Below are 27470 nucleotides of genomic sequence, written 5' to 3' on the forward strand. Positions count from 1 at the left end.
CCTACAATCCTGTAATTGCACTACTTGGTGTTTACTCAAAGAATACAAAGATACTCATTCAAAGGGATACAGGCACCCTGATGTTTATTACAGCATTATTTACAGTAACCAAGATATGGAAGCAGCCCGAGTGTCCATCAATTGATGAATGGATAAAGAAGATGTGGTATATATACACACACATACACACAACAAATATTACTCAGCCATAAAAAAGAATGAAATCTTGCCATTTGCCATGACATGGATGGAGCTTGAGGGTATGTGTCAGAGAAAGATAAATACCGTATTTCACTCATATGTGGAAATTAAGAAACAAAACAAATGAGCAAAGGGGGTAAAGAGAGAGAGAGAGAAACCAATTAACAGACTCTTAACTATAGAGAACTATAGAGAACAAACTGATGGTGACCAGAGGGGAGGTGGGTAGAGGGATGGGTTAAATGGACGATGGGAATTCAGGAGTGCACTTGTTGTGATGAGCACCAGGTGATGGGTCGAAGTGCTGAATCACTATACTATATTGTACACCTGAAACTAATGCAACACTGTATGTTCACTAACTAGAATCAAGATGAAAACTTAAAAAAAAAAAACTACAAAATATTATAAAACCCCTGCCCAAAAAAGGATATACTCCTTTTGCCCAAGAAATCCCATTTCTAAGAATCTATCAGAAGAAAATTATTAGAGGCTCAAAAAGCGGTCTGCACAATGAAATTCCTCACAATACTTCCAACTGCCAGAAAAGAAAAAGAGAGAGAGAAAACTGATACAAAAGGAACACCGGTGAAAAGCAGTCACATGTATTCTGGTAGCTCTGGGCACCATACCAAGCAGACACCAAAAGTTGCAATCCATGTTATTGACATGTCTATAAATTGCCAAAACATCAGAGAAAGAAATGTGATTCCTTTTGGCAAACAGTGTGTCTATTATCTAAACAAGTGCATGGTGTTGTTGTCTACAGCAACGCTGGCCAAAAGGCTTCTGTTGTTGTTATTCCTTGGGGTACGACGAATTAGTTCACTATGCTTACATGAAATTTTCTGTAAACAATGTTTTCAAAAGAGAAAAAAGATGGATAGATGGGCAAGGAAAGCCAAGAATTTTTTTTTAATGTAATAAAGGGGCATTTGCCCTTGCTGGTGGTAAAGCGTAGTCTAAAGATACAACCATTAGAACAGAGTGGTAACGCTACAGGCGGAGGCAGAAATCTGAAATGAAGAGAGGGAAAAGAAAGTTGAGAGAGTGATTCAATGACAGAGGGAAGTTTAGTTTATGGCTGAGGTAGCATTTCAAATTAGGGAGAAAGAAATGAATTATTAATAAATGGCGGTAGGAAAACTACTGCATCACTGAGGGCAAAAATGAACACTCTCCTTTATCCATGATCAATCCCAGATGTATTAAGCTGTAAGTGTAAAAAACAAAGACAAAAAGGCGACTAGAAAATACAGCAGGAGAACGTTTTTATAATCTTTTGGTGTGTGTTTCAGGGGAGGGGTCTTCCAAGTGTAGGAATCCCAGAGGCCCAAAAAAGAGAAGATTGATACATTTGATTACATAACAACTTTAAATTTCTCTAGTAAAATGTACCATAAACAAAAATAAAAATCTCACACACGGGGAAAAAAAAATATTTTCTGTCAATATTACAAACTCTGCATGGAAGGATATAACCAAAACATTAACCATGTTGATCTTTATTTCCTTCTTTATAATGTTTTGTATTTTCTTGATTTTTGTTATTGAATATAATACTTTCATAAATAAAAAAAAACCCTTTTTAAACACTGAACCTGAAAAAACATTAAAAGAAAATAAAATTATTCATAAAAACTTTTGAAACGGGATGAAAGAAGTTGCTTTAAAAAAAAAATTTTTTTTAATGTTTATTCACTTCTGAGAGAGAGAGCACAAGCAGGGGAGGAGCAGAGACAGAGAGAGGGCGACACAGAATCCGAAGCATGCTCCAGGCTCTGAGCTGTCAGCACAGAACCCACGAACCACGAGATCATGACTCGAGCCGAAGTCAGCTTAACCGACTGAGCCACCCAGGCACCCCTTGAGCGTGTAATTTTCTAAGCTTAAAGGTAAAAGATGGAAAGAAAGTTCTTTCCTATGAGGGACCAGACTGACATATCTAATGGCATGCTTGAAATCTCCAGTTGGGTTGGGCGTCTCATAGACATCTCAAAGTTAGTCTCGGCACAGTGGAACTTCTCGGTTCCCACACCAGATCTAAACCTCAACTACCAAAACAAAATGAAGTTAACATATAACCCTTTTTTAATTATTATTTTTTTTTTAATTTAGAGAGAGAGAGAGGACATGTGTGAGTGGGGGAAAGGCAGAGAGAGAGGGAGAGAGAGAATCCCAAGCAGGCTTCACACTGAGCATGCAGCCGAACATGGTGCTCAATCCAATGACCCCGGGATCATGACCTGAGCTGAATTCAAGAGTCAGACACTCAACCGACTGAGCAACCCAGGCTCCCTTCAACATATAAAATGTTAAGTGAGTCCATCGAGACATAACGGGGTCTGCTGGTTTTTGCTAAAAGCCCTTTATACTGTCATCAGTTGGAAGGAAAAAGGGACAAGAGGCAGCCATGTCCCTTCCTCCTTGAGGACCTGACCCAGAAGTTGCCCACCTCATTATCTTTCACGTGCCATTGGCCAGAAGTAAGTCATATGACTGTACCCAGCGGCCAGGGAGACTGGGAGATGACATCTTTATTCTAGGAAGTCATGTGCCTAAATGACATTACTATGGGAGGAGAAGAGGCTGGATATGGAAAGACCAGCGGTCTCTGGCATGATTATAGCATAGCACGTAGTGCATAATCTCATTTGTATAAAATGCACTGCCCACACTCTCACACACACATGCATCTTGATGGATGGAAAGACACAAAACTATTGGGAGTTTGGGTGAGTTTTACTCACTCCTTTGAACTTTTCAGTATTGATTGAATATTTATAATAGGTATATTTTTCAGTAACTTTTTTTCCCAAAATGAATGACCTAAATTTAAATCTAGGGTCAGAGGCTGCCTCTTGAAAGACAAGTAACCCATGGGAAGCTCTGGGTCTGGGAAGGCTCTTCAGATCTGTCCCAAACTGAGGGCCTTTGTATACCCTCAACAACCAATCGCTGCCCTTAGGGAGGGGGGAAACCTCCTCTGGAGGGGACTGAGCTATGGGTCCTCAGCAGCCAGCACTCAGTCGGTGGAATGTAGCTCTGCACTGAATGGGGGGTCTTGGTGGTGCGTGAGGGCATATACTACACCAGGGATAGATACAAGGCATCACCTGCAGCCAGGAGAAGGAAGGAAAGGAAAATCAGAAATAGCATTTTACACATACTATGTGCCATGTGCTTGTCACTTCCTGTGTTACCTTCTTCAGTTCAATAGTCTTGCAAGCTGAGTGCTTAAATTCACCATTTTTATTTATTTATCTATTTATTTATTTATTTAAAATTTTTTTTTCAACGTTTATTTATTTTTGGGACAGAGAGAGACAGAGCATGAACGGGGGAGGGGCAGAGAGAGAGGGAGACACAGAATCGGAAACAGGCTCCAGGCTCCGAGCCATCAGCCCAGAGCCTGACACGGGGCTCGAACTCACGGACCGCGAGATCGTGACCTGGCTGAAGTCGGACGCTTAACCGACTGCGCCACCCAGGCGCCCCGTAATTCACCATTTTTATATGTATGGAAACTCAAGTTCAAGGATGTTAGGAAAACTTGTCCAAGAAGAGGCAACAGAGGAATAATAGAATGAGGATTCAAACCCAGACAGGGAAAGCAAAACCACTTTGTACCTCCAACACGAAGTCATGAAGATGGAGACTTTATTTGGTTTGATTTCAGTGAAAATTGTTAATGGCATCACAAAAGACTTTTACAACCATGTTGGCAATGAGAACAAAGGAGGGGAAGTTCTGGAATAAGGGAAAAGTCGTGAAAACAGATTAATAATAGAAGAAAGAACTACTACACGCAACTATTATTTTTCTTCAAATCTTCCTCAGTAAAGAGAATGGTCTTTTTTGTTTTTAATTTTTTTAAATGTCTGTTTCTTTTTGAGAGAGAGACAGAGCATGAGCTTAGGAGGGGCAGAGAGAGAGAGGGAGACACAGAATCCGAAGCAGACTCCAGGCTCCGAGCTGTCAAGCTGTCAGCACAGAGCCCAACATGGGGTACGAACTGCAAGATCGTGACCCGAGCCAAAGTGGGAGGCTTAACCGACTGAGCCACCCAGGTGCCCCAGGAAGGGAATGGTCTTAAAATGAAACCTATATATGGCAAAGTGCACAACTGGAGTCTGAGCAGGAGAAAACATTAGACATACCCAAACTGGAATGACACTATGAAATAACTGCCCTGAACTTTCCAAAACGGTCAAGGTCATGAAAGGCAAAGGAAAGCTGAGGAAATGTTCTGCTTCCGCAGAAGCAGATTAAAGGAAGGAGAAAAGATACGACAACAAATGCACTGTGAAAATTGTATAAGGGGTGATATGAGGGCTTAGGCACAAAGTTAGTACAGATTGTAGGTACAATAAAAGTTTTGTTATTGACATTAAACTTCCTGATTTTGAAAATCAATCACACCATGGATATGTAAAATAATATTCCTGTTCTTAAAATTATGTGTATGTATTTAAGGGTAATGGGTCACAATATCTGGAGTTTACTCTCAAATATTCAGAACACAATATATGTGAAATAAAAGTAAAATTAAATATGTATATATATAAATTATAAGTATATAAATACATATATATATAGATCATAAATATATATATTACATATACATACACAGAGAGAGAGAGAGAAAGTAAGTGTGGCAAAAAGTTAGTAACTGGTGAACCTAGGTGAAAGATACATTGAGAATTTATTGTAATATTCTTGAAATGGTTTTGTATGTTTGAAATTCTTTCAAAATGAGAGGAGAAAGAGAAGGGTCCCCAAGACAGGAGAGCCAGCAGAACGAGAGAATCCAACCACCTAAAGGAACTCAGAGCTGGTAAGTCTCCTGATAGGCAAGTGTTGCAATTGATACAAAGTGGATGAGGATCATTATGGATTGATGAACTTGATCCTCGGGGAAATCCTGGAATGAATCTTCAAATAGATGGGCTATGAACATTTAGAAGAGACTGTGTGCTCTAGCAGTCAACGTGAACTGGGTCTATTTAGCCCTCTTGCCTTGCCTTGTCAATGGTGGTCTTCACTTTCGCCGGGCTACCTCCCTGTGTCCAAGTCTCCCCTTTCGATAAGGATGCCAGTCATATTGGATTAGGACCCACTCTAATGACCTCATTTAACTTGATTACCTCTGTATAGACTCTATCTCAAATAAGGTCACATTCTGAGTTGCCAGGGAGTTAGGACTCCCACGTATGAATTAGGGAGACACAATTCAACCCCTAACAGTAGAGGTGGGGGGGAGGATCTCTAGCAAAGTGCCACAAAGCCTTGCTCTGTTCAACTCTATCAGGAAAAGACAACATGAGACCCTCTTCTCACACCTGGGGACCATCTAAAGCTGCAAAGGGAGAATAATCAGTAGGATGATGATGAGACAGCTAGCGTAACAGATACAGAATTAGGGGGCGGGGTTCCGCAGCCGGCTCCCTCACCGGCAGGGGGCACCACCCTGTCATTCCCCATACAGGCTCCTGGGTGGCGCAAGGATTAAAAGAGAACCAGGTAGGAGGCATTATGCAAAGTACAAGGCTCACAAGACCCACAAATCACGGGCACCACCTCCTGCTGGGGACGGAGTCAGAGCCTCAGCAGCGAGAGCGCCAGGCAGGAGACAGCCCTGACTTCTGGTAGCGACAGCACTCTGTCATTTCCTTTACAGCTGTCTGTAGCGGGTCTGGGAGGCTGGGAGGTGTTTGTGCTACTTTGATCCCCAGTTCCTTCCCACCTCCTTGCCTTGACCCCTCCGACACTTGGAATCTCCCCCCTTTCCAAGGGTGTCTCTCGGTTCTTGCCTTTGTCTCGACTTACAGCTTCTATCTGGACATATTCCTAACTTACCCTGAGGTCCTATTTCCCAGGTGTGCCCCACAGGGTCTCAGCATGCATCATACGCAGACCCATATTCACACTGTAGATCCAGAGTCAAGAACGCTTAGGAAATGCTTTGCATCTTTACTGCAGGATTCATCAGGACCTTTCATCCTGCATTCTGACTCTTCAACAAGGGACATGGAACGCAGCATTTCCCAAATGGTTCTAACGCAGAACTCCATTTTCCAAATATCTGGAGGAACTAATGTCCTGCTCTTACAAGTTCTGGTTTGCACTCAGTGCCTCCGCTTCCAGTTGGTCCGTGACAGATGGCTATGTGCCAAAATCCTTTCCAAGGGGATGTGAACAGGTGTGAGAGTTGCCCCTCTGAGGCCTGATCTGCAAACCTGCTATGTACCCTCTTCCTCATCCTTTCCCTTCTGGCTGGCCAGGAGATGAACACCCAGGGGCCCTCGGCGGTGCTGCCACCAGCCAGGGTCCCGGAACCACTAGATGAAAGACAGCTACCTTGATGATCTGAATACATGCCTAGAATTTTGCATAAGCAAAGGATAATTCCTATTATGTTAAGCCATGAAATGTTGAGCCCTGTTTATTGCAGCCTAACACACTGCCCTATTTGCTTCTTTACTACCTGTAATTAGGCACGAAAGAAAAATTAACTTCCTTCTTCTTTAGGGAACTATCATTCAAATTCTTTGTTAGAGTGGCTAAATCTCTATAGACCTTAACTTACACATGGTATAAATAGTGGTCACTGCATAATAATGGAACCAACAATCACAATTGGTCATGCTTGTGTTAAGAAACCACTTAGGAGTCTGCCTAAAACAGCAAGATTTGATTATTCATAGACTCAGGATTTGAGGATTTCATTGCTGGGGAAAACAAAATAATATTGGGATACAGAGAGGGAAATGTGGCTTTCAGAAAGTTCATGACCTGTCAAAACCCCTCAAATCTATTAGATTTAGCACGCAGCCTCGAACACCTGCAGGCTGAAGGCTGGACTGTCTGAGCATGGTTTATCATCACAGAAGTGGGGAAGCAGGGCTTAGGAGGTAGCTAACTCCATTCCCCATGCTTCCCTGTGATGGATTCTTAAAGCAGAAGAGCCTCCAAAAGAAATACGGTCCGATCTCTGCCTCAAGACAGGATGCAATAAATATTATTGGGAAGAAATGGATTTCTGTCTCATTTTCAAGATCTTTGGAGAAGGGAATTTCCATTTAAGAACACATGCCTCATTAGGGAAAATGACGTGGAGTCACTTCATCGTTTATGAAAGCCCTTGTTCACATCTGTTAGTTGTCCTCATTCATCCTCCACATAATCTGTGAGAGGCAGATGAATTATCACTTTGCCTATTATTATCCTCCAAGAGTCTGTGTTACATGAGGCCATGAGGCCTTCAGAAGCAGTGCCAGGTTAGGATACCGGGTGTCCCATCCCCAGCCCCACTTTCCTGTCACTTACCAGCTTCACCTCTCAGTCACCCCAATCAGTAAACATCCCCTGACCATCTATTCTCTGGAGGGCCTGAGGCAGGCATGTGAATGTGCCACAAAGGTGAACAGGACAGAGCCCTTGGCCTCTGGGAGCTTTTGGGCTTGATGGGAAAATATGACAGGTGTATACACCTGCTACAGTGTGAAGTTCTATAGGATGGCACCATATGACAGCCACAGGCAACAATGTGCTGAGTCCTTCAGACCCAAACAGCCAGTAAAGACAATAAGATGATGGCAACTGCCCGGGACCCCACCCTCCCACACCTACAGGTGCTGAGCCTGAAGCTGCAGGGGTGAATACCCCGTCCCCCCCACTCCACACACACACACTTACCTCCAGCCCTCTAGGCCCTCTCGGGGTGGTGGCTAAGTTCCTCACAGCCCACAGACCTCAGGATGAGGAGGTGTGGCAAAATGTGTCCCAACCCTCTAACTATAAGAACTGGAAAGTACAAAAAAAATATTTTTTGTAAAGTTTATTTACTTTGAGAGAGAGAGGGAGAGGGAACGAGTTGGGGAGGGGCAGAGAGAGGAGAGAGAAAATCCCAAGCAGGCTCTACGCTGTCAGCACAGAGCCCGATGTAGGGCTTGAACTCATGAACTGTGAGATCACAACCTGGGCCGAAACCAAGAGTCACATGCTTAGCTGATGGAGCCACCCAGGCGCCCCAAAATTCCTTTTTCTTAAAATTCCATTTCTTAGACTGCCTCGAAGCCAGGGTGTGGACAGGTGACCTGGCTTCTGTCAATCAGTGGCACCCACAGGACACTTGGAGGTGGAGGTGAGTCGAGTCACCTCGAGGTGAATCCAGGTCCTGTGTCAAGGGAGAGTGTGAGGCAAGCTGTGGAAGTTTCTGAGTCTGTCCCCTCATGGGGCAGAGCAGCAGGTGACAGGAGCATTTCTTCTGACTGTTGCCCTGGGACACACTGCCCTCCCCCCCACCACCCCAGCGCTCTAACATCCAAGCCCGATTCAGGGGCACTCCCAACCTAGCCAGACTGAATTCCACCACCTGCACCTCAACTGCTCTGACCCACTCATGTGTTCCTTCACTGTACAAATAAGTACTGAACACCAACTTTGTGCCAGACACTTTTTCAGGTGCTGAGGATCCACCAGTGAAGGAGACAGGCCTACTGCCTGGCCTCAGGGGGCTAACATTCGGGATGAGAAGGGAACCAGCCACAGACAAGACCTATGTCAACAGTGTGATACGGTAGTGATAACTCTGGGTCCTGTTTCTTAGCTCTCCCTTTCAAGTTGCTCTTTGCTGCTCGCGAAAACTAAAGTTGAATGTATAATCTCTAGGGGCTCCTGGACGGCTCAGTCGGTTGAGCATCTGATGCTTGATTTCAGCTCAGGTCGTGATTTCACGGTTCACGGGATCAAGCCCTGCACTGGGCTCTGCGCTGAGTGTGGAGCCTGCTTAGGATTCTCTCTCCCTCTCTATCTGCCCCTCCTCTGCTCGTGTGCATGCTCTGTCTTTCTCTGGAAAAATCAAAACAAAACAAAACAAAAACAAAGATCTTGAGGTTCTGTGCATTCCATCCCTCAGAGGGTGACAAACCACTTCTGCTGTTGCTCGTTTTCCTGCACCAGACTTTGTGTATGTCAAGCCCTCCGTTGCTACGGTCCACAAACTACAGTATGGGTCAAACACTACTTTATTAGTGCCAACACATTCTAGTTGAAGTTCCCATGCTCCCAGGATGGCCAAACCTTCCCTTTCCCCAGAGTCCCATCTATGTTCTGGGGCGCAGGGGTGTCTAACCAATGCACTAGAGTCAGGCCAAGGGGTGTGCCTTCCCACGCTCCATATCTGTCATCTATCTATACTGACCCATGGAGAGGTTGACTGCCCCTAGGTCCTTGGTCTTGCAAGAGTCTCCATGTACCTGTCTGCATGGGCCTCTCTGGTTCAATGGCTCTCTCCACCACTGGGGCCTGGGGGATATGCAGGTCTCTGGAAGGGTTACCTAAGCCCTTGCTATCCAAGATGCTATGGAGTCATTTCCTCTCTTTGGGTTCTGGCTGCCCCCCGACAGCCCTTCTCAATGAAGGAGACATCAGTTCCCTGTCTTCTCAGATCTCGCAAACCTCCCCACACTTAGTCTGGCGGAACAGGACTGGGTCTTCTTTATAACTTCTCCTCCAGAGACCTCCCTGCTTCTCAGTTGGGAAAAGGGGTATGGGAAGAAGATCCATTAACATAATTTAGGTTTCCTTCTAAGAACTCATTCCTTTCTTGAAAGAGCCTAGGCTTCTGGAATCAGAAGATGGCATTTCTTTAATTTCCCTCCCTCTAGGTTTTCTGAGGTCCTGATTTCTCCACCCACAGGAGGCAATAAGCCTAGAGCAGTTTTAACTTTTTGAAATGGCATCGAGAAGCAAAGCATCACAAGGATATATGCTGAAGGAAGGAGTTGGGAAGAAACAGGTAATATTTCAAAAATATCACTCCACGGATGGGAAGATACAGCAAAAGAACTACAGCAGGAAAGTAAAAATGAAGACACGGAAAGACAAAGAAAACTGATCCATGAACGGGTACACTGGTATGTACCCATTCATCATTCCGTGGCAGGCTGTTTTGGAGGACAGATTAAGTTTGAAATAATCAGGTTGGTTGTTCATTTTTTTCACTTAGAAGAATGGTTTCCTCTAATCGAGGAACTGATCGAGCGAAATTATAGATATAGTTCAAGATAGGAACCAGTGTGCTGTGTCAGGAATAGTTCAGATGTATGTACTTTTCCTTTAACAGGTGGAGATGTCATGGGATGGGAGTGGATATGTAGGGAGAAAAGTATCTTCTCAGGGTACCTGGGTGGCTCAGTCGGTTAGGCGTCCGACTTCGGCTCAGGTCATGATCTCACAGTTTGAGAGTTCAAGCCCTGTGTTGGGCTCTGTGCTGACAGCTCAGAGCCTGGAGCCTGCTTTGGATTCTGTACCTCCCCCTCTCTCTCTGCCCCTCCACCACTCATGCTCTGTCTCTCTCTCTCTCTCTTTCTCTCAAAAATAAATAAACATTAAAAAATTAAAAAAAAAACGACTTCTCTATTAAGAAAAAGCTGCCCAGAGGCAAATCACAATAAAAGAGAGCCAGACACTGGTAGATTAGCCTTAAGGAGGAATAAATTAAACCAAAATGGCAAAATATGCCCAAAGGAATACTGGAAAGCAACTCAACACTGTAAGAAATTGAAGGCTGAAAATGAAGCAGTAAGTCACTGCTGAGTAAATAGTTATATGTAATCTATTCAAGAAGTATGTTCCTTAAAATAAGTTTTTGGTTAATCAGTATATTTCATAATATTAGTCCTTCATTAATCATCTGGGAAATCATCTGAAAATCAGCTGAAGTCCCTGAGAGCCCAGCTTCCAACTTAGCCTCTTGATGGACCGGAAGCCCTAGCCCTTCACACCGTGACTCACTTCCTCTAGAGACCAATGAAACATATGAAATAAAATAGCCACGTAGGAAATCAAACAGGGTCTTCAGAGCAAGCTAAAAAAGATTCATTAGCTTAGCATAATCATCTGGTAAACAAAACCAAAAGCAGGAAGAGAATCAGGTGTAGAAGGACCTAATGGGGCTATCAGGTCAAGAGATCTAGAGAGAGGAGTTTTATCAAAGAGCTATAATACGTACATGTAACTACAAATGCATGCAAGGATTGACATGAGCTTCTACAATGTTTTAAGGAATTTTACTTACCAACATGAAATGTGTTTTGTTTTAAATATGGCACATGTACACACACATGCACACTGGAATATTCAACTTTAAAAAGAATGAAATACTGATACAGGCTATTACATGGATAAACCTTGAGGACATTATGCTAACTGAAATAAGCCAGACTCATAAGGACAAATACTGCATGATTCTATTTATATGAAGTACCTGAAATAGGCAAATTCATAGAGACATAAAATGTAATAGAGGTCTCCAGGTGCTGGGGGGGAGAAGGGGAGCAGGGGAGCAAGGGTGAGAATGGGGAGTTACTGTTTAATGGGTATAGAGTTTCTGTTTGGGAAACTTTTTTTCTTTCTGATGAAAAAATTCTGGAAATGGCTAGTGGAGATGGCTGCACACCACTGTGAATATATTTAATGCCACGGAATTACACACTTAAAAATAGTTAAAATGGTGAAATTTATATGTATGTTTATTGTATAATATATGTATATATGTATTGTATAATATATGTATATATGTAAATTTATGTATAAATAATAGTTAAAATGGAAACATTTATGCATATTTAACCAACCATAATTTAAGTAAAAAACAAACAAACACAAAAAACTGAGGAGAGATGCAGAAGAGTTAGTGCAAAGTGCAACCTGGGAAACACTCAACTCTGTTTCCGGCTTTGAAGACAGAGGAAGGGGCCATGAGCTACAGAGAGAATGAGTACAATTAATAGAAGCTGGAAAGCCAAGGAAACAGATTCTCCCCTAGAGCCTCCAAAAAAAAGTATAGCCCTGCGGACACTGCTTTTAGCTCTTAGAGAGACCCATTTTGGACTTCTGACCTCCAGAACTACAAGAAATAAATTTGTGTAAGATAACAACTTTGTGTTATTACCACCAAAAACAAATTTTGTTTTGTTCTCAACTGTCTGGCCTCATACTACTGCCTTATCCACACAGTAAATATTCTGTTAACAGTTGCCTCCAGGGAACATTCCTCCTTCCTGCACTACCCCAAACCTGGGCATAACTAATGAGTCTTTTCTCAGGCTTCTAGGGGACCTCCCACTTGAGGCCCAAGGTCACGGAGCTCCCAGTCTCCAGGTAGACTTGCCAGATGTAGCAAATAAAAGCACAGAACACAAAACAAGAACAAGAACAACAAAACCCGCAAGCAGTATTTGGGACATATACTTAAAAACTGTTGGTTGAGAATCTAAAATTTACAGTTAACTGGGCAGCCGGTATTTTTTCTGGCAACCCTACTCCCTACCCACATTCAGTGAGCCCACACGTAGTGGATTTGGGTCGTTTTGCATTTTCTTAAGAGATTAAACGAAGAGATGTGTCATTTATAAAAATTCCGTCTCCGGATTCTCTTTACCTCGCCCAGTCCTGGCAGACCTTCAGCCGCCCTGGCACGCGGGCCGGCGCGGGAAGACCCGCGCAGGCGCAGAGCGGCCCGAGGCGGGGCCAGCGGATTGCCGTCGCGGAGCCTCGCGGACGGCCCGCGCAGGCGCAGAGCGACTCATCCCGAGCGCCAGGGCGGGCACCTGTCACTTTAGAGGAGCTGCCAGCGCCCTCCCTCCCCCTCCGCAGGGTGCCGGCCGTCGGTCCCCGGGGCTCCCAGCGCCGTCTATTTATATCGCTGGGCCCGCACAGGCCCATATTGGGCAGTGCCTGCCGGGCAAGCCCGCCGGCCGCCCCGCCCCAGCCCATGTGGCTCGGTCCACGCGGCCACAGGGCCAGGTCGCGGCGCCATCGCTGCGGCCTCTGCGGAGCCAGTGGGGGCCGTGCCTCAAGCCGGGGGGGCGGCAGCTCGTAAGTAAGTAACGGTGACAGAGGAAACACGGGCGCCTCTCGAGCGCCTTGTCTCAGCTCTAAGGGCCAGGCCGGACTTGGGGGCAACCTCCGGGCCCTTGGCACTTGCGGGGCCTTCTGCGCTTCCCTCCGGTGGCCTAGGGGCCAGCTACTGCCTTCACAGCTCAGCCCAGCATTCGCTTCCCAAGGAGACCGTCTTTGCCCAGCCAGGGGTCTCTCCCCTCCTTAATGTCACAGCATCCATTGTCCTGGCAGCATGATTCTCTGAATTATCTACGTTGTTTGCCTCCCTCCCTAGACTGCAAGCTCCGTAAAGGTAGGGACACTTCCGTCTCTCCCGTTCCTGCTTGTCTGCCTAGAGCCTTGAATAGTGCCTGGCACTTTAAAAAGCTTCTGTAGGTATCAAAAGTATCCCCAGGCAACTCTCTTAACTTGAAAGCCAGGAATATAATTGCCCTGCGTCCCCCCCCCCTCCCCCCACGTGATTCTTAAGAGGAACTAATGAGCTACTGTATAATGCACATTAAAGCGCTTTGGAAAGTATAAAGTGCCCAGAGAACGCAAAACTGTGAACTCCTCAAAGGAAAGCCAAAAGGAAACATGTCCTATTTAGCTTTATCACTCATATGCCTGGCCGTTCTTAAACACCCAAGTGTGTGGGATGGATTATTGCTATTAAGTGAACCAGGTGTTTTTCCCTACTAGTGGGAGACTCAGAGTGCATTTAGGGTGGTGCGGGTATTCTGAGCCATTTTCTACCAGTGTCTGCACCTTGTTGTGATGCTGAGGCAAAGTAATGTGTGGGGGTGGAATGGTGAAAGCCAGGGGTCACAAATAAGTGGCTGTAGGGTAACTAAAAAGGCCGGAGGAGAAAGGCAACAGCGTGAGGAGAATTATAAATGAAGACGGACACTCCGGTCCCAATAAAAGGATAATGGGGGCTGCGCACCGGAGAGTAGAAGTGCCATCTGAGAGGTGGCAACGGACGGCTCAGGTCCTGCACCCCATTGTCGCCATGGGAATGAAGGGCCGGCCCACTGTTGCCATATCTTCCATTGTTTTCAATAGATGCTGCAATGTGTCAGTTTTGCCTGTTGACAATTAATTTGCAAAAAAAAAAAAGTCTTTGAGCAGGTAATTTGTGATCTCGGCTTCAGTTCTCTAGAAAGTGGGGCCAAATTCCTGAGAGCACATGGTAACAAAATTAGAAGTGAGAAGTGGGTGTCACAGTGCATCAAGTTCTAGGCAAGGAAATCAAGTTAGTGATTCTCGGTCGTTTGCTTGACTTGGACAATAGATTAGCAACTTGAAGAATCAGGCACAACTTTTAAATGTAGAAACAAAATCTTCCAGGTGGTGGTTTAATAATATATATAAAACCAGAAGGATAAAAGGTTATCGTGAACTTACAATTTAGGACTAAGCAAAACATTCATAAAATTGCAGAGACCTTAATTGAGCGACTCTAATGCACCAGGCATCATTGGGGACAGAGGTTAAGAATATGGAGATGATTAAAACATGAGCTCCCTTCCTCAATGTGCTCATTATTGAAAGGGGAGGCAGACAATTGCATAAATAAATTGCAGTAACAACAGTGCAACAATCACTGTGTTCAAGGCAGGAGCAAGGAGGAAGCGATGTCTGAGCTAAATTTTGAAGAGCCACTTGTATTTTTTCAGGTGGAACAGATGGAAGGGGGAGAAGGATATTCCACACCTCTTTCCTGAGCTGCCCCAATTTCCCGCCCCACTTGATTCAGCCCGATGCTTCTACCAAACTGGGCTACCTATGAAAACTAGCATCTCTGTTTGACTTGGGGGGGGGGGGGCTGACATGTTTGGGAGTGAAGGGTGGGAAACCCACACTCACAGTGACAAATGGGAAAAGGCTGCATCTCTCCTAAGCTGAGCTTTTAGTCCTGGTCAGGATAGCAGCAGACAAGAGAATTAGCCAAAAATTTAATAGGGATCTTCCAGGGAAATCCTGGAAATGAGAGTCATGGAGGGGCTTGATAAATGCTCCCCACATCCCTAGAGACTAGGGAAGCTATGCAGACATGCAGCCCAGAAGAGGATACAAGTTGCATCAGAATTGTTAGTGGTTCGGTACTACTGAAAGATTGAGAAGTATAAGGAAGGAAAGCCAGGAGATGAAGCAGGAAAGGTTGGGAGATGCCAGACTGTGAAGGACCTCATAATGTTTGAACAAGGAGTGCTGGCGGTGAAAAGAAGCTCAGGAAAAATTTTGTTAATCCTTATTATTGAAGTATATTTGACCTACAATGTTATAATAGTTTCAGGTGTACAACGTAGAGATTGGACAGTTTCATACATTATGCGGTGCTCACCGTGACACGTGCCGTGCCGTTCTCCAATGTATCCCCTCCTTCGCACTTCCTGAAGGCACCCCTATCCTGAATTTGGTCTGTTTTATAATTACCCTTCATTTCTTTATATTCCACCACAGTTGTATGTATATAGCATTTTTAACTTTTTATTTTGATGTAATTTCAAACTCACAGAGAAGTTCTTTGTTTATGTTGTGCAGTATTCGCTTGAGGGAATGTACTACCATTCTCACGTTAATCGGTATTTCGGTTATTTCCAAAGTTTTGCCATTTCAAACAGTGCTACTATTAAATTTAAACTAGTTTTGACTTCAACACATGGAAGAAGGTCATGTATCATTTGTTATTTAGGAAAAGGTAATGTAAAGATTATAAAATCAAACATCATAAAAGCAAATCATTGGCAGTTTAACATTTTTATGCCGCATTAAAATTTGTAGCAGTCCATCTCTCAAAACTAAATATACTGGACACGGGTATAACTGCATTTTGGATTTGCAGAGTAATTAGGCATTATTCTTGTGATTTGTATTTATCTTTGCTACTCATTTTTCTCTGTTATTATGGGTACTATTAATATGAATGCACCAGTTCAGTCTTCTATAAATTGGAGCAGAGAATAACTTCCCATTGATATCATTGAGAACATTTATACAGTTTTGTTTTGCTGATGAAAGGAGAATGCCCTCTCTGCCCTCATTACAAGAAAAAGTTTCTGTCAGCTCTCTTTTATTTATGAGCTGTGTCTGTACCCACAAGCAGTTTGTATATGGACCCAAACATCGTTATTATTAGAAAATTATTTGTACAGGTATATCCTACTTCAGCTTTACCAAGCAGATTTTACCAAGCAAATTACATATTATAAATGCATGACCTTATTTAATTCTCCCGACTATTATATAATTCTCAAAGCTAATCTCCAGTTAAAAGACTGAACGAGGCTTAAGAAACTTGCTCATGTCACTAGATAGTAGAGCAGGGATTCAAACCCAGGCCTCAGTAATCCCAGCCAAAGCCCACGTTTCTAGCCTCTGAGCTGCACCCTGCTATACTACCGTAAAATAACAGTAATTTCCATTTATTGAGGACTTGGATGCCAAGAACTAACCTAACTACCTTATTTATGTACATTATGCCCATTATACAGATGAACAAACCAAGGCTTTCAAAGGTTAAATAATTTTAGGATTATAGCAAGTATCCAAACAGATGCAAAGCCAGGACTGGTGTCCCTTCAAAGCCATCTCACTGCAATGCCAGTATCTTCTCTATACCTTATACATACAGGAAACAATGCTGAGAATGTCTTTGAAATATGGTGGTGAGTTTAACTGCTTGGGTATTTTTCAGGGTTTCCATCAGCAAATTCATTTGGTCTATAAATCCATAGAAATTTAGAGCATATTTCAGGAGGTGTGTAAAAGGCAATTGGAAGGAAGGGGTACTTAAATATTTACATGCATCTAAAAAATTCATAAATGTTTCTTCATAGTGTTTGTAACAGTTATTTTTGTTTTAAAAGTGTTTGTTGTTGAAGCCCATGTTTGGGGCAGACAAGCTGCATCCAAATAAAGTAGTTATGCAAGAAATTGATTTCTCTTTGGGGACCTTGGGAAAAATCAGATGATCATTTTGAAATAGGGATCTGGCCATTACCCTTCTCAAAACTCCCCAGCTGGGTTTAAGCAGAGAAGTGGAGAATAGGCACCCAGATGGGATATTGTCCTACTCATGATCTAGAAAATGGATTTATTTATAACAGTAGAGCAAGAGTCATTGACCTGTGGCCTGTTTTTGTATAGCTCATAAGCTAAGAATGGATTTTATAATTTTAAATAGCTTTTAAAAATCAGAAGAATGTTAGGGTGCCTGGGTGGTTCAGTCTGTTGAGCGTCCAACTTTGGCCTAGGTCATGATCTCACTGTTCCAGAGTTGGAGCCCTCCCTGTGTCAGGCTCTGTGCTGACAGCTTAGAGCCTGGAACCTGTTTCAGATTCTGTGTCTCCCCCTCTCTCTCTGTCCCTCCCCAACTCATGCTCTGTCTCTAACTCTCAAAAATAAATAAACATTAAAAAAAATTTTTTTTGAAATCAGAAGAATGTTTCGTGACACATGAAAATATATGAAATTCAAGTTCCAATAGCCATAAAACATTTCACTGGCACACAGCCAGGCTCCTTTGTTTATGTATCAGTTCTGGCTGCTTTTGCATTACAATGGCAGAGTTGAGCTGCGCAGAGACCCTAGAGCCTACAGAGCCTGAAATATTTAGTCTGTGGCCCTAGTTTGTCTGCACTTGCACAAGAGGGAATGGTTAAGAGTACAGACTTTGGAGTCAGATGGAACTGGGTTCAAGACTCCGTTCCTACACCTGTAAAATGTTGTGGCCATTTAACAAGAAGAGGTAAACTCAGAAGAGTGACTTAGTGATAGTTGTCTTCTGTCATGAAGAAATGAAGATAGCTAGAAGTTTCCATCTTTCTTTTACTTGACAATGTAATAATAGAAAACATAAGAACATAACGAAAGTGAAATTTTACAACATATACAACTGCAAGCATCTTAGGCAACCTTTTCTTGATATTTTTGCACCTGCCACTTGTACCATAAGGACTCTTGAGTATCAGTTCAGCAATCCCAGTTCAAACTAGCATAAACAGTAAAGGAAATGGTTTGTCACTGAAACCTGAAAAATACAGATGTACAGCATGTTTCGAACCCGTCGCTCTCTATTCTCTGCCTTCTTCCCTGTATTAGCTTTGTCCTCATGCTGGCTTATGGAGACGTGGCTGTAGCCAGTCCAGACCTCTCATCTATATGACACATGGACACCTCCAACCATCGAACCAGAGACGTGAGCTTCACACTGATGAAGCCAACCTCAGGTCTCACACCATCCTTGAACCAGTCACAGTGGCCCTACCCCATTGACTCCAAGAGAAGGCAGGTTGGGATGCTGGGGGAAACCCAACATTGTCCACTGTAAAGTCATTTATAAGATACTACTATGTTTATAAAGAAAACAAACATATTTTACTAGTTAGTCCATTTTTTAACTCTCTTTGAAACTAATGCTGCCTGTGTTTTTATTAAGATAGCCCTATGCCACCAAACTCAACAAGGGTGGTTTGGTTCCTGCCTCAAAAATACAAAACCCTAGGGTTATGGTCATAATATTTGGGTCCCCAGCATCTCGTTTCTTCCTAGCAGCATCGAGGTCAACACTTTAGAAACTGACGAGTCTTAACTGCCTGCATTATACTAGATCTAGTGACCCTATCTGGAAACTGCTCTTGGCTTTCCAGCACTGGGATTGGTTATCCTCTGAGTGATTCTTATGTATCCCTACAGATGGAATAGTAGAAATTTTCTAATACTTATTTCCTTATGAGGAAACTTTTCTGGTTTTCAGCTCAAGGTAACAGCTGCCATCTATAAAGTGAATTGATGTGTTTATGTACAAAGAAGCCCACGTAATATTATTTGGGCTACCCATAATGTGGTGTAGGAGAGCTCAGAAATATGATGACCTCCTAATTACCGATAATTGGATTCTCTTTGTAAAATCTAAAACAAATGAAAGTAAAAAGCAGAGGTTCACTTTTAACCTGCAAGGCCTCACAAAGAAAGCCTTAAGCTTTTATTGAAATCCAGCTGAGCCATTAATGCTGGAAAATCTGGCAAAGAGGGTTTTATTCCTATTTGAAGTCTGTGCAGACTCTTAGATTGGCTGGTTGTTATAATTCCACACACTCCAGCGCAGTGATTTTTAGGTCTTATAGTTGCCATTACATACTTAAACATTCCTGTCATGCCTAACACTTGTTTCCTGAAATGAACTTTCATTCAACACTGAAACAAGTGCCATTGCTCATTGAGACACAGTGAGAATGGAGATGGAGAAATCTCATCGAGATTTGATAGGATTACAGAAATGTAGAAAATTTACAACCTCTATAGCTGACAAATTATGCTTTCACGTGATTGAAATAATCACCTCTCTTCCTCTCTTAACTCCTAACACTGACTTTCCTACCATCATTTATTCTTACTGCTTACAGCTAATAGCCAAGTAAGAACTACAGAGGGTGATGGGGCCTGGAGATCTGCTCTTCGCGTGAGGGTTGCTGACTCTAGAATGCCCTTCTTTAAATCCAAACAGCTCTTTAACTCCCTTGAAATACCCTGTTACCATTCCTCTGGGCAAGGTGAAGACGAGCTTAAAGAGACTTCTGATTAGACCAGTGCTTTTTAAGGGCCGGAAGTGAGTCCCATCTACGCCATGAGGAAGTCAGGAACCAAGAGAAGCTGAGCAAGGAGTGGGGAAAGAGACACAGGCTGGCTTTGGGGTCCTTTCTAAGTTTAGGATGAGTTAGTTCTAAGTTTCAAGTATTGTAAATTCTCAGGTCAGCAGACATTTGGTTGTGCTTTGCAAAGCACTGTTTTGAGTTGTTTGCCCCGTAGCAAAAGTTTGCACAGAACTTTAATGGACTTCTTTTCTCAGCCATCCTGTATGGTTTTGTGGCCATTAAACATGTGGGTGTGTTTCTTTGGGAGGGTGAGCATAACATTTTCAATGATGCATCTCCTCAGAGAGAAGGCTACCTGATGCCCCTGCCTCCTTTGTTTGGCGGCCAGCTGTATTTGGTAACTGGAAATGTATTTGCAAAACATGCCAGCTTATCACCTCTCTCTCCATTCACCTTGGAAGGGAGGACTTTTCAGCCCTCCTAGAAAAATCTCTGCTGCTGATTAGGTTAATGTTGTTAGTAGTTAATAATTTACTGTTTATGCAATCAATGGCATTATTTTTAGACACAAAAGTGGTTGTCTTAAACTCTGTTTGGAATGGATAATATTTATTTACAAATACTTCTTAGTACTAACGCTCCATATTTAAATTACAGAGAATTTTTTTCTTACAAGAAAACATTCTTTTCTCTCCCTCAGGAGTGTTACAGGACATCTCTGCTTTGTGAGTAATCAGACATGCAAATAGCCCCACAAGAATCAAGCTAAATTTAAAGAAGACTTACTTAGAAACATTGAAAAGTGTATCATGGAGTTCAAGGCTGAGGGAAAAGAAAAATACCAACATAGCTTGAATTTACTGAATAAAGTTAAGAACATGAAAGAATTAGCAGAAATGATTGACGTAGTACTCATAGCAGAAGGGGAGAAATTTCCTTGCCACAGGCTGGTCCTGGCTGCATTTAGTCCTTATTTCAAAGCTATGTTCACTTGTGGACTGCTTGAATGTACTCAAAGGGAAGTCATACTTCATGACATTACAGCAGAAAGTGTGTCAGTGATATTGAACTACATGTACAATGCGGCTTTGGAGATCAACAATGCCAATGTACAGACCGTAGCTATGGCTGCCTACTTTATGCAGATGGAAGAAATCTTTAGTGTGTGTCAAAAATACATGATGGACCATATGGATGCCTCGAACTGTGTAGGTATCTATTATTTTGCAAAGCAGATTGGAGCTGAAGATTTATCCGATCAATCGAAGAAATATTTATATCAGCACTTTGCTGAGGTGAGCTTACATGAAGAAATACTAGAAATCGGAGCACACCAGTTTCTGACGCTCATTAAATCAGATGACTTGAACATATCCAGGGAGGAGAGCATCCTGGACTTAGTCCTGAGATGGGTAAATCATAACCAAGAATTGCGCACAGAACATCTTGTTGAGCTTTTGAAGCAGGTCAGATTGGAACTTATAAATCCTTCTTTTTTAAGACAAGCCCTAAAAAGGAACACAATGCTTCTGTGTGATGCAGCTTGCATTGACATCATTCAAAACGCATTCAAAGCCATCAAGACACCCCAGCAGCACTCTCTAAATCTCCGTTATGGCATGGAGACTACTAGTCTTTTGCTTTGCATTGGCAACAATTCTTCAGGAATCAGGTCAAGACACAGGAACTATGGGGAGGCCAGTTTTTGTTATGATCCCGCTTCACGGAAGACCTATTTCATTTCATCTCCCAAGTATGGAGAGGGTTTGGGAACCGTGTGTGCTGGTGTCGTCACGGAAAACAACACTATAATTGTGGCCGGAGAAGCAAGTGCCTCCAAACTCGCTAGACAAAAGAACAAGAATGTTGAAATATATAGGTTTGTATCTAGCAAATATTTGTAAATTGGCTTTAATTATCTTGACTCTAGCAACAGTAGAAGGAAATACTTCCCAAGGAGCAATCATATCTTAATTACATGTAGTGAAAATTACCCCGTAATGTCATATTCTACATATGTATTATCATTCATAATGAAATCACCCACATTCTAAAATTATTTTTCTCCTTTTGTTAAGAGCATACAGCTGGATTTCTATAAGGTAAATGTATATATATTATGACTCCGTTGTATATTTTCATGCTTAGCTTTCATTTCTGATCCAAAAGAAAGGGTGTAATTGAGGGGCCTCTGGGTGGCTCAGTCGGTTAAGTGTCTGACTTGGCTCAGGTCATGCATGATCTCATGGTTTGTGGGTTCCAGCCCCACATCAGGCTCTGTGCTGACAGCTCAGAGCCTGCTTTGGATTCTCTCTCCCTCTCTCTCTGCCCCTTGAACTCATTCTCTCTCTCTCTCTCTCTCTCTCTCTCTCTCAAAAATAAATAATAAACTTAAAAAAAAATAAAGTGTGTAACTGATTAGGTTTTGAAGAGCTTGTTGATATAACTTAACAAGAAGAAAAGTTTATTGATTCCTTTGAGCTGATTTTCTAGTTCATAATTCAGAGGAACAAGTAATTTTTTTTTTCTCAACCAAAAAATTACTAATTATCTATCAGTTTTCACTCTGTATTCTTAATTTGTAGATCTTTCCTAAACCTCCAATAGTGTAAAATGTTTGTGGTCTAAGAATGCTTCAAATCCTAGAATCATAAAAGGAACGAGTGTCTGCTAAGAGGTAGCATAGGTCTTGTATGTGAGGAGGATGTGTCTGTTTACTGTTTATTCAGCAAGTCTTCAGTGAACATTCAGGTCTTCAGCTAACTGGGTAAGTGAGAAATAGGCACCTAGAATAAATACTAGGTAGAAAAGCTCTCCTTCAGTATCCTTCCCCTCTCAGTTCCCTCTTACGAGGGTTTGTTCAGACTTTTCAGTGAGAAAGTAGTTCCTCTTCATGGCAAAGTTGGGAGGAAGACTTAAGAGGTCTATTATTTTTCTGTCATCTCTTAACACTCCATCATCTCTTTTGAACTGTAGGCCTGTCCCTTTTTTACCATCATCTCCCCCAGTAGTGATAGGGGAGGGACTGCAGAGCCCTGGGTGAGTGACCTGGCCCTGTGCCCATGGGGACCAAGCATGTCCCTGGGCAGCAAGAACAGTCTTACTCAGAATAATCAGGTATAGACTACAGAGCCAGGCTATCAGATCCCTCGGTGTCCCTCTTTTCATCGTAGAGCCTCTTGTACAGGTACCTTGGGTTCTTTAGATTGCTACTTTGCTTCCTCGTCAAGACAGGCTGCAGTTCTGTCATTATTTGTTTTAAGTATACTTTCTTATTTTGAGAGGGACAGAGAGAGAGGGGAAGAGAGAGAATCCCAAGCAGGCCCCGCAGTGTCAGCACAGAGCCTGATGCAGGGCTCGATCTCATGAACCATGAGATCATGACCTGAGCTAAAATCAAGAGTCGGACGCTTAACCGACTGAACTGCCAAGGTGCCCCTAGTAGGTAATTTCTTTAAAAAAAAAAAAAAAGGTCTACCTTTCCATCTTCTTTAACTCTCCCTCATACTTCAGTTATACAAACAGTTGAGGATATAGGGGCTGTCTTTACACTATCAACCTCTGTGAATGCTGAACCTCTTTTGTCAGTCTTTTTATGTTCTATCCATTTCTCTTAATAATATGTTTTATACTTTTATCTGGTCCTTTTCTCCTCCCCATTTTCATTTTAAAGTATCAAAACAAAAATCAGATTAGCAAGCTTGCCCAGAAAACATGTACTTCCCAACCCTCATGGGACATATTTCATCCTTGGCTTGTTCTCTTAAACCATGTCTCAGTAAGCCAAAACCCCATTCTTTTAGTTCTATTGATATACTAATAAATTGGCTTTACTTCAGTATTCCCCCATCCATGACACCTAGTCCTCCTTCCTCTTCTAAAACCCAATACAATTAAAAGTACTGGTGAAAATTCCAACTGTGATTCAAGGGACCGGTGTCCTACCTAGAATTGCATAGACAACAACTAGCATTAAGTTTCTGCATTCAGATTGTGACAAACCAGACATGCCCTCTAGGAAAGGAATGTAATCTTCCAACTTCCCTGTCAAGCCCTAAGTAAGCAGTTATCTCTGGGGAAGAATATAAGAATTGGCCCAGAACTGCTGGGGAAAACTCCTATAATCCTATTAACTGTCAAATGTTTGATGCAAAATAAGTAGTCTGTACTTTAAAACTGTCCTCTGTATAGAACACTCATAGTTTCTTCATTTGTTTCCAAACAGAATAACTTTTCTTATTTTCCACATTTTCCTGGTTTTGTTTTAGTTTTGAATTCCAGAATACATTCTGGATTTCCTGGGACAGATCTAATTTCACACCTCACTGTCCCCATGAGTACTTTTGTCCATCTCAGACTGCGTGTCCCAAATCATGATTGGAGAAAACAGACTTCCTATTATCAAGAGGCAAGACAAAGGATACCCACAAGATCATATATTTAGTGACTCTATAATGCGCCACACACACACACACACACACACACACACACACACACAATCAAAGTGTCAGACTCTAGGAGATATTGAGAAACCAATATCCTGGTGTCTCTACCACCCCAAACCCTTCTCAGACAGATACACTTATTCGTGGAAGAAATTACGGAAATTAGCATACCCAGAGCATTAAAGTAGATGCTAAATGTATCAGACACCTACAGGTGCTCTTGACTCTGTTCTCAGCCAGTTAGCACTACAAGAAGAATCCTTAAAATTCTGCATAGCATACATTGTCCCATTAAAAATCTCTGAATTGAGGTATTTTGAGTTTGCTGGAAAGCTGCTTGCTTGAATATGGTATTAAAGTGAGACTTCTACTCCACAGACTAATACATTGTGCCATTTTTTCATTTTTACTTATTCCTCCTTTCTAGTAAAATTACAAAGGATTTTCTGAAAGACTTCCTATTCTTGATTTGCTTTCCCAGAACTAGGAAATGAAAGCTATCACCTATACTTTGTCAGTATATTTTCTAAAATTCTACTCCTGAAGCCAAGACGACACTGTATGTTAACTAACTTGAATTTAAACTAAATTAGTCAATAAATAATAACTACCAAAATAAATAAATTCGGCAGAGAGATACGGTTAATTGTTTCTATGCACATTAGAGTCTGTTCATCAACCCTTGCCAAAAAAAAGAAGCACAAACCTGTATTACTATCTTACATTAATGTGTCTTCCTCATACCAATAGTAGGACCCAGATCATGTTGTTTGTAGCTGGAAAAGAAACTTAAGTATGTTTCTCGGGTAAGTTGTGTTCCAGTTAACACTAATCCCAGGTTCTCTCTCTTAATTGGCAGGTATCATGACAGAGGGAACCAGTTTTGGGAGAAGTTATGCACAGCTGAATTTCGAGAGCTGTACGCTCTGGGCTGTGTCTGTAATGACCTCTATGTTATAGGAGGACAGATGAAAGTTAAAAACCAGTATCTCATCACAAACTGTGTCGATAAGTACTCAGTAGAACGGGACAGTTGGAGAAGGGTGTCTCCCCTCCCACTGCAGTTGGCGTGCCATGCCGTAGTCACGGTGAATAATAAACTTTACGTGATCGGAGGCTGGACCCCTCAGGTTAAGAAATTTCCTGCATCCCTAACTGGCATGGCCGTGCCGCGTCTGGTTGCTGTGTTGAAAAATGTACTCGTGGAACACTAAAAGAGCATGACTTATATTTGGGTAAAATGCCTTTTACTTTATAGAATATCAAACTTAAGATTGTAAAGTGTTAAAGCATTTTAGGGGAATGAATTTTAAAGTGTGTTATTCATAGATATGACTTCATTCAGTATTCATGCTATGCTCTTTATAATCCTTCCCATTCTTGCTAATTATGAAAGATGCTTATGCTGAGGAATTATCTGTGGGGAGCATCTAAGTTAGAGGCAGAGAAGCTGGATCTTCATGCCGCTTCTGTCTGCTCAATAGTTGTGTGAGCCGAGGCCAAGTAACTCTGAGGTCTCTTCTAAATATAAAGCTCTTACTCTAACCAGGAAGCCAGAATACCCAACCTGTGATGGTACGATCATTGCCACAAAAGTATATTGTCATTGGAAACACTTCATGTCTTTGCTGGGCACCAGCAGATAGAGAAACCAGGATACCGTTTGCGGTAGAGCCCTGCGAGGAGATCCACGCCGAGATGGCAAAGTCAGTAGAGTGTGACCACAGCGGCCCTTCCTTCTCTCCGTGGCCGTCCCTCCCAGTGCCCTGAGCTCTCACAGCAGTAACATGCCAGCTGCCTTCTGCCTTGGCCTGCGGGTCTTCCTTGTAAAAACTCTTCTCCGTAGCTCACTGTCCATCCTCATATCAAAAAGTCAACCTCTTTCAGCCTGTAGGATTTCTTGTTTTGGAAATTCGCCTTGTGATCAAACTGATGCTTTTTGCATTCATTTCACGAGCTTGGATTTTGCCATTTATCATACCTGTTTTTAAAACTTAAACTCCGCATTTAATGCTTCGTGAAATTTGTGCTGTGCGTCAAGAAGCAGTACAGATTTAATCACAGCTAGTAGCCGAGACCTGACTGATTATGTGTAGTTAAGCTTTTCAGAGCTATCCATTTTATAGTTAATATTGCATGAATAAGCTCCAAAGACAACATAGAAGCTTTTCTTTGGTTTTCTTCCCACTAAAATAAAGATCAAATACTTAAAAATGAGAAGGATAATTAAAACAGTAAAGTCAACAATGTTCCTGTATAACGTCTTCACACAAATGGCACATGAATAGTTACCGTATAACAAAAGCATTTGCAGGGCTGTAACTACAGAGCATTAAACTGCAAGCTCACGTGGGTTCGTGATTGTATCACAGTGATCATAACCCCTGGTGGATTTGAAGTAATTAAATTAATTACAACTTTCATAAGTATAGCAATTATTTCTATATCAAACACCTGCATCCAAAACAAAAGCCATTTAAGCATCCTTAGACTGAGGCCATAAAAGTTCTTGACACATTGAAGACAAAACACGTCACTTCACCTAAAGTTTATGATTAGGGGAAGCCATATTCTTGTGTGTAAGAATAAACAGTTCAATTTTTACTGTTTCTAGTCATTAAAAATGTATGTAAATAAATACATTATGGGGCGCCTGGGTGGCGCAGTGGTTAAGCGTCCGACTTCAGCCAGGTCACGATCTCGCGGTCCGTGAGTTTGAGCCCCGCGTCAGGCTCTGGGCTGATGGCTCAGAGCCTGGAGCCGGTTTCCGATTCTGTGTCTCCCTCTGTCTCTGCCCCTCCCCCGTTCATGCTCTGTCTCTCTCTGTCCCAAAAATAAATAAACGTTGAAAAAAAAAATTTAAAAAAAAATAAATAAAACACTAAAACGTTTTTATAATTTCATTCCATTTGGATTAGAAAAATATTAAAAAGAAAAATGCCTTATGAATTATTAAAATTAGTCTCTTGCAAATATTATTAAACTCTAGCCCAATAACGTTTGCGGAAATAAAATTACACTTTAAATACTGTTCAAGAAAGTTTGGTTTCATTTTTAAGGCTCTGCCATCACTTCATTTTCTAAAAAATGCTGTCTTGTCTCATTGCTAAGATCACAGATTGCTTGCTGTAGGCCGACACCCTAGCTCCATTATTACAGAACATAAATTCCTCTGACATTGACAGAGTCCTCATCACCCCAAGTCACGGGATCTGGTGTGTTTGTGAGTGTGAGTCACAACAGCTAACTTCTATTCATCTCCTTGGCTGTCTGCTTTGATTAATTGCACTCATGCACTCACAGAGATTTCTAAATGGTATGTTATTACATCGGCTGT

The 27470-nt window shown here is 42.3% G+C and overlaps 2 protein-coding genes across 9 annotated transcripts in view; one reads left to right on the top strand and one right to left on the bottom strand.

Annotated features, from left to right (window-relative positions):
- Positions 1 to 27470, bottom strand: part of MGLL (monoglyceride lipase) — a 247223-nt gene that overhangs the window by 185195 nt on the left and 34558 nt on the right. The window lies entirely within an intron of this gene.
- Positions 12846 to 27470, top strand: part of KBTBD12 (kelch repeat and BTB domain containing 12) — a 76734-nt gene continuing 62109 nt past the window's right edge. For 3 of the 8 annotated variants that reach the window (XR_008296973.1, XR_008296974.1, XM_053218841.1), the window contains exons 1-3: positions 12850 to 13090; positions 20389 to 21567; positions 24993 to 25263. Coding sequence is in view for 5 of the 8 variants with exons in the window: in XM_053218841.1 (XP_053074816.1) it covers positions 20498 to 21567; positions 24993 to 25263 (1341 nt within the window). In the remaining 3 variants the exon portion in view is untranslated. Of the gene's footprint in view, positions 13482 to 20388; positions 21568 to 24992; positions 25369 to 27470 lie in introns of those variants that run through there. The other 5 variants (XM_053218844.1, XM_053218842.1, XM_053218843.1 and 2 more) reach the window with 5 other exon arrangements.

This window comes from Acinonyx jubatus, chromosome A2 (assembly GCF_027475565.1).
Source record: "Acinonyx jubatus isolate Ajub_Pintada_27869175 chromosome A2, VMU_Ajub_asm_v1.0, whole genome shotgun sequence".
Classification (NCBI taxonomy): Eukaryota; Metazoa; Chordata; class Mammalia; order Carnivora; family Felidae; genus Acinonyx; species Acinonyx jubatus.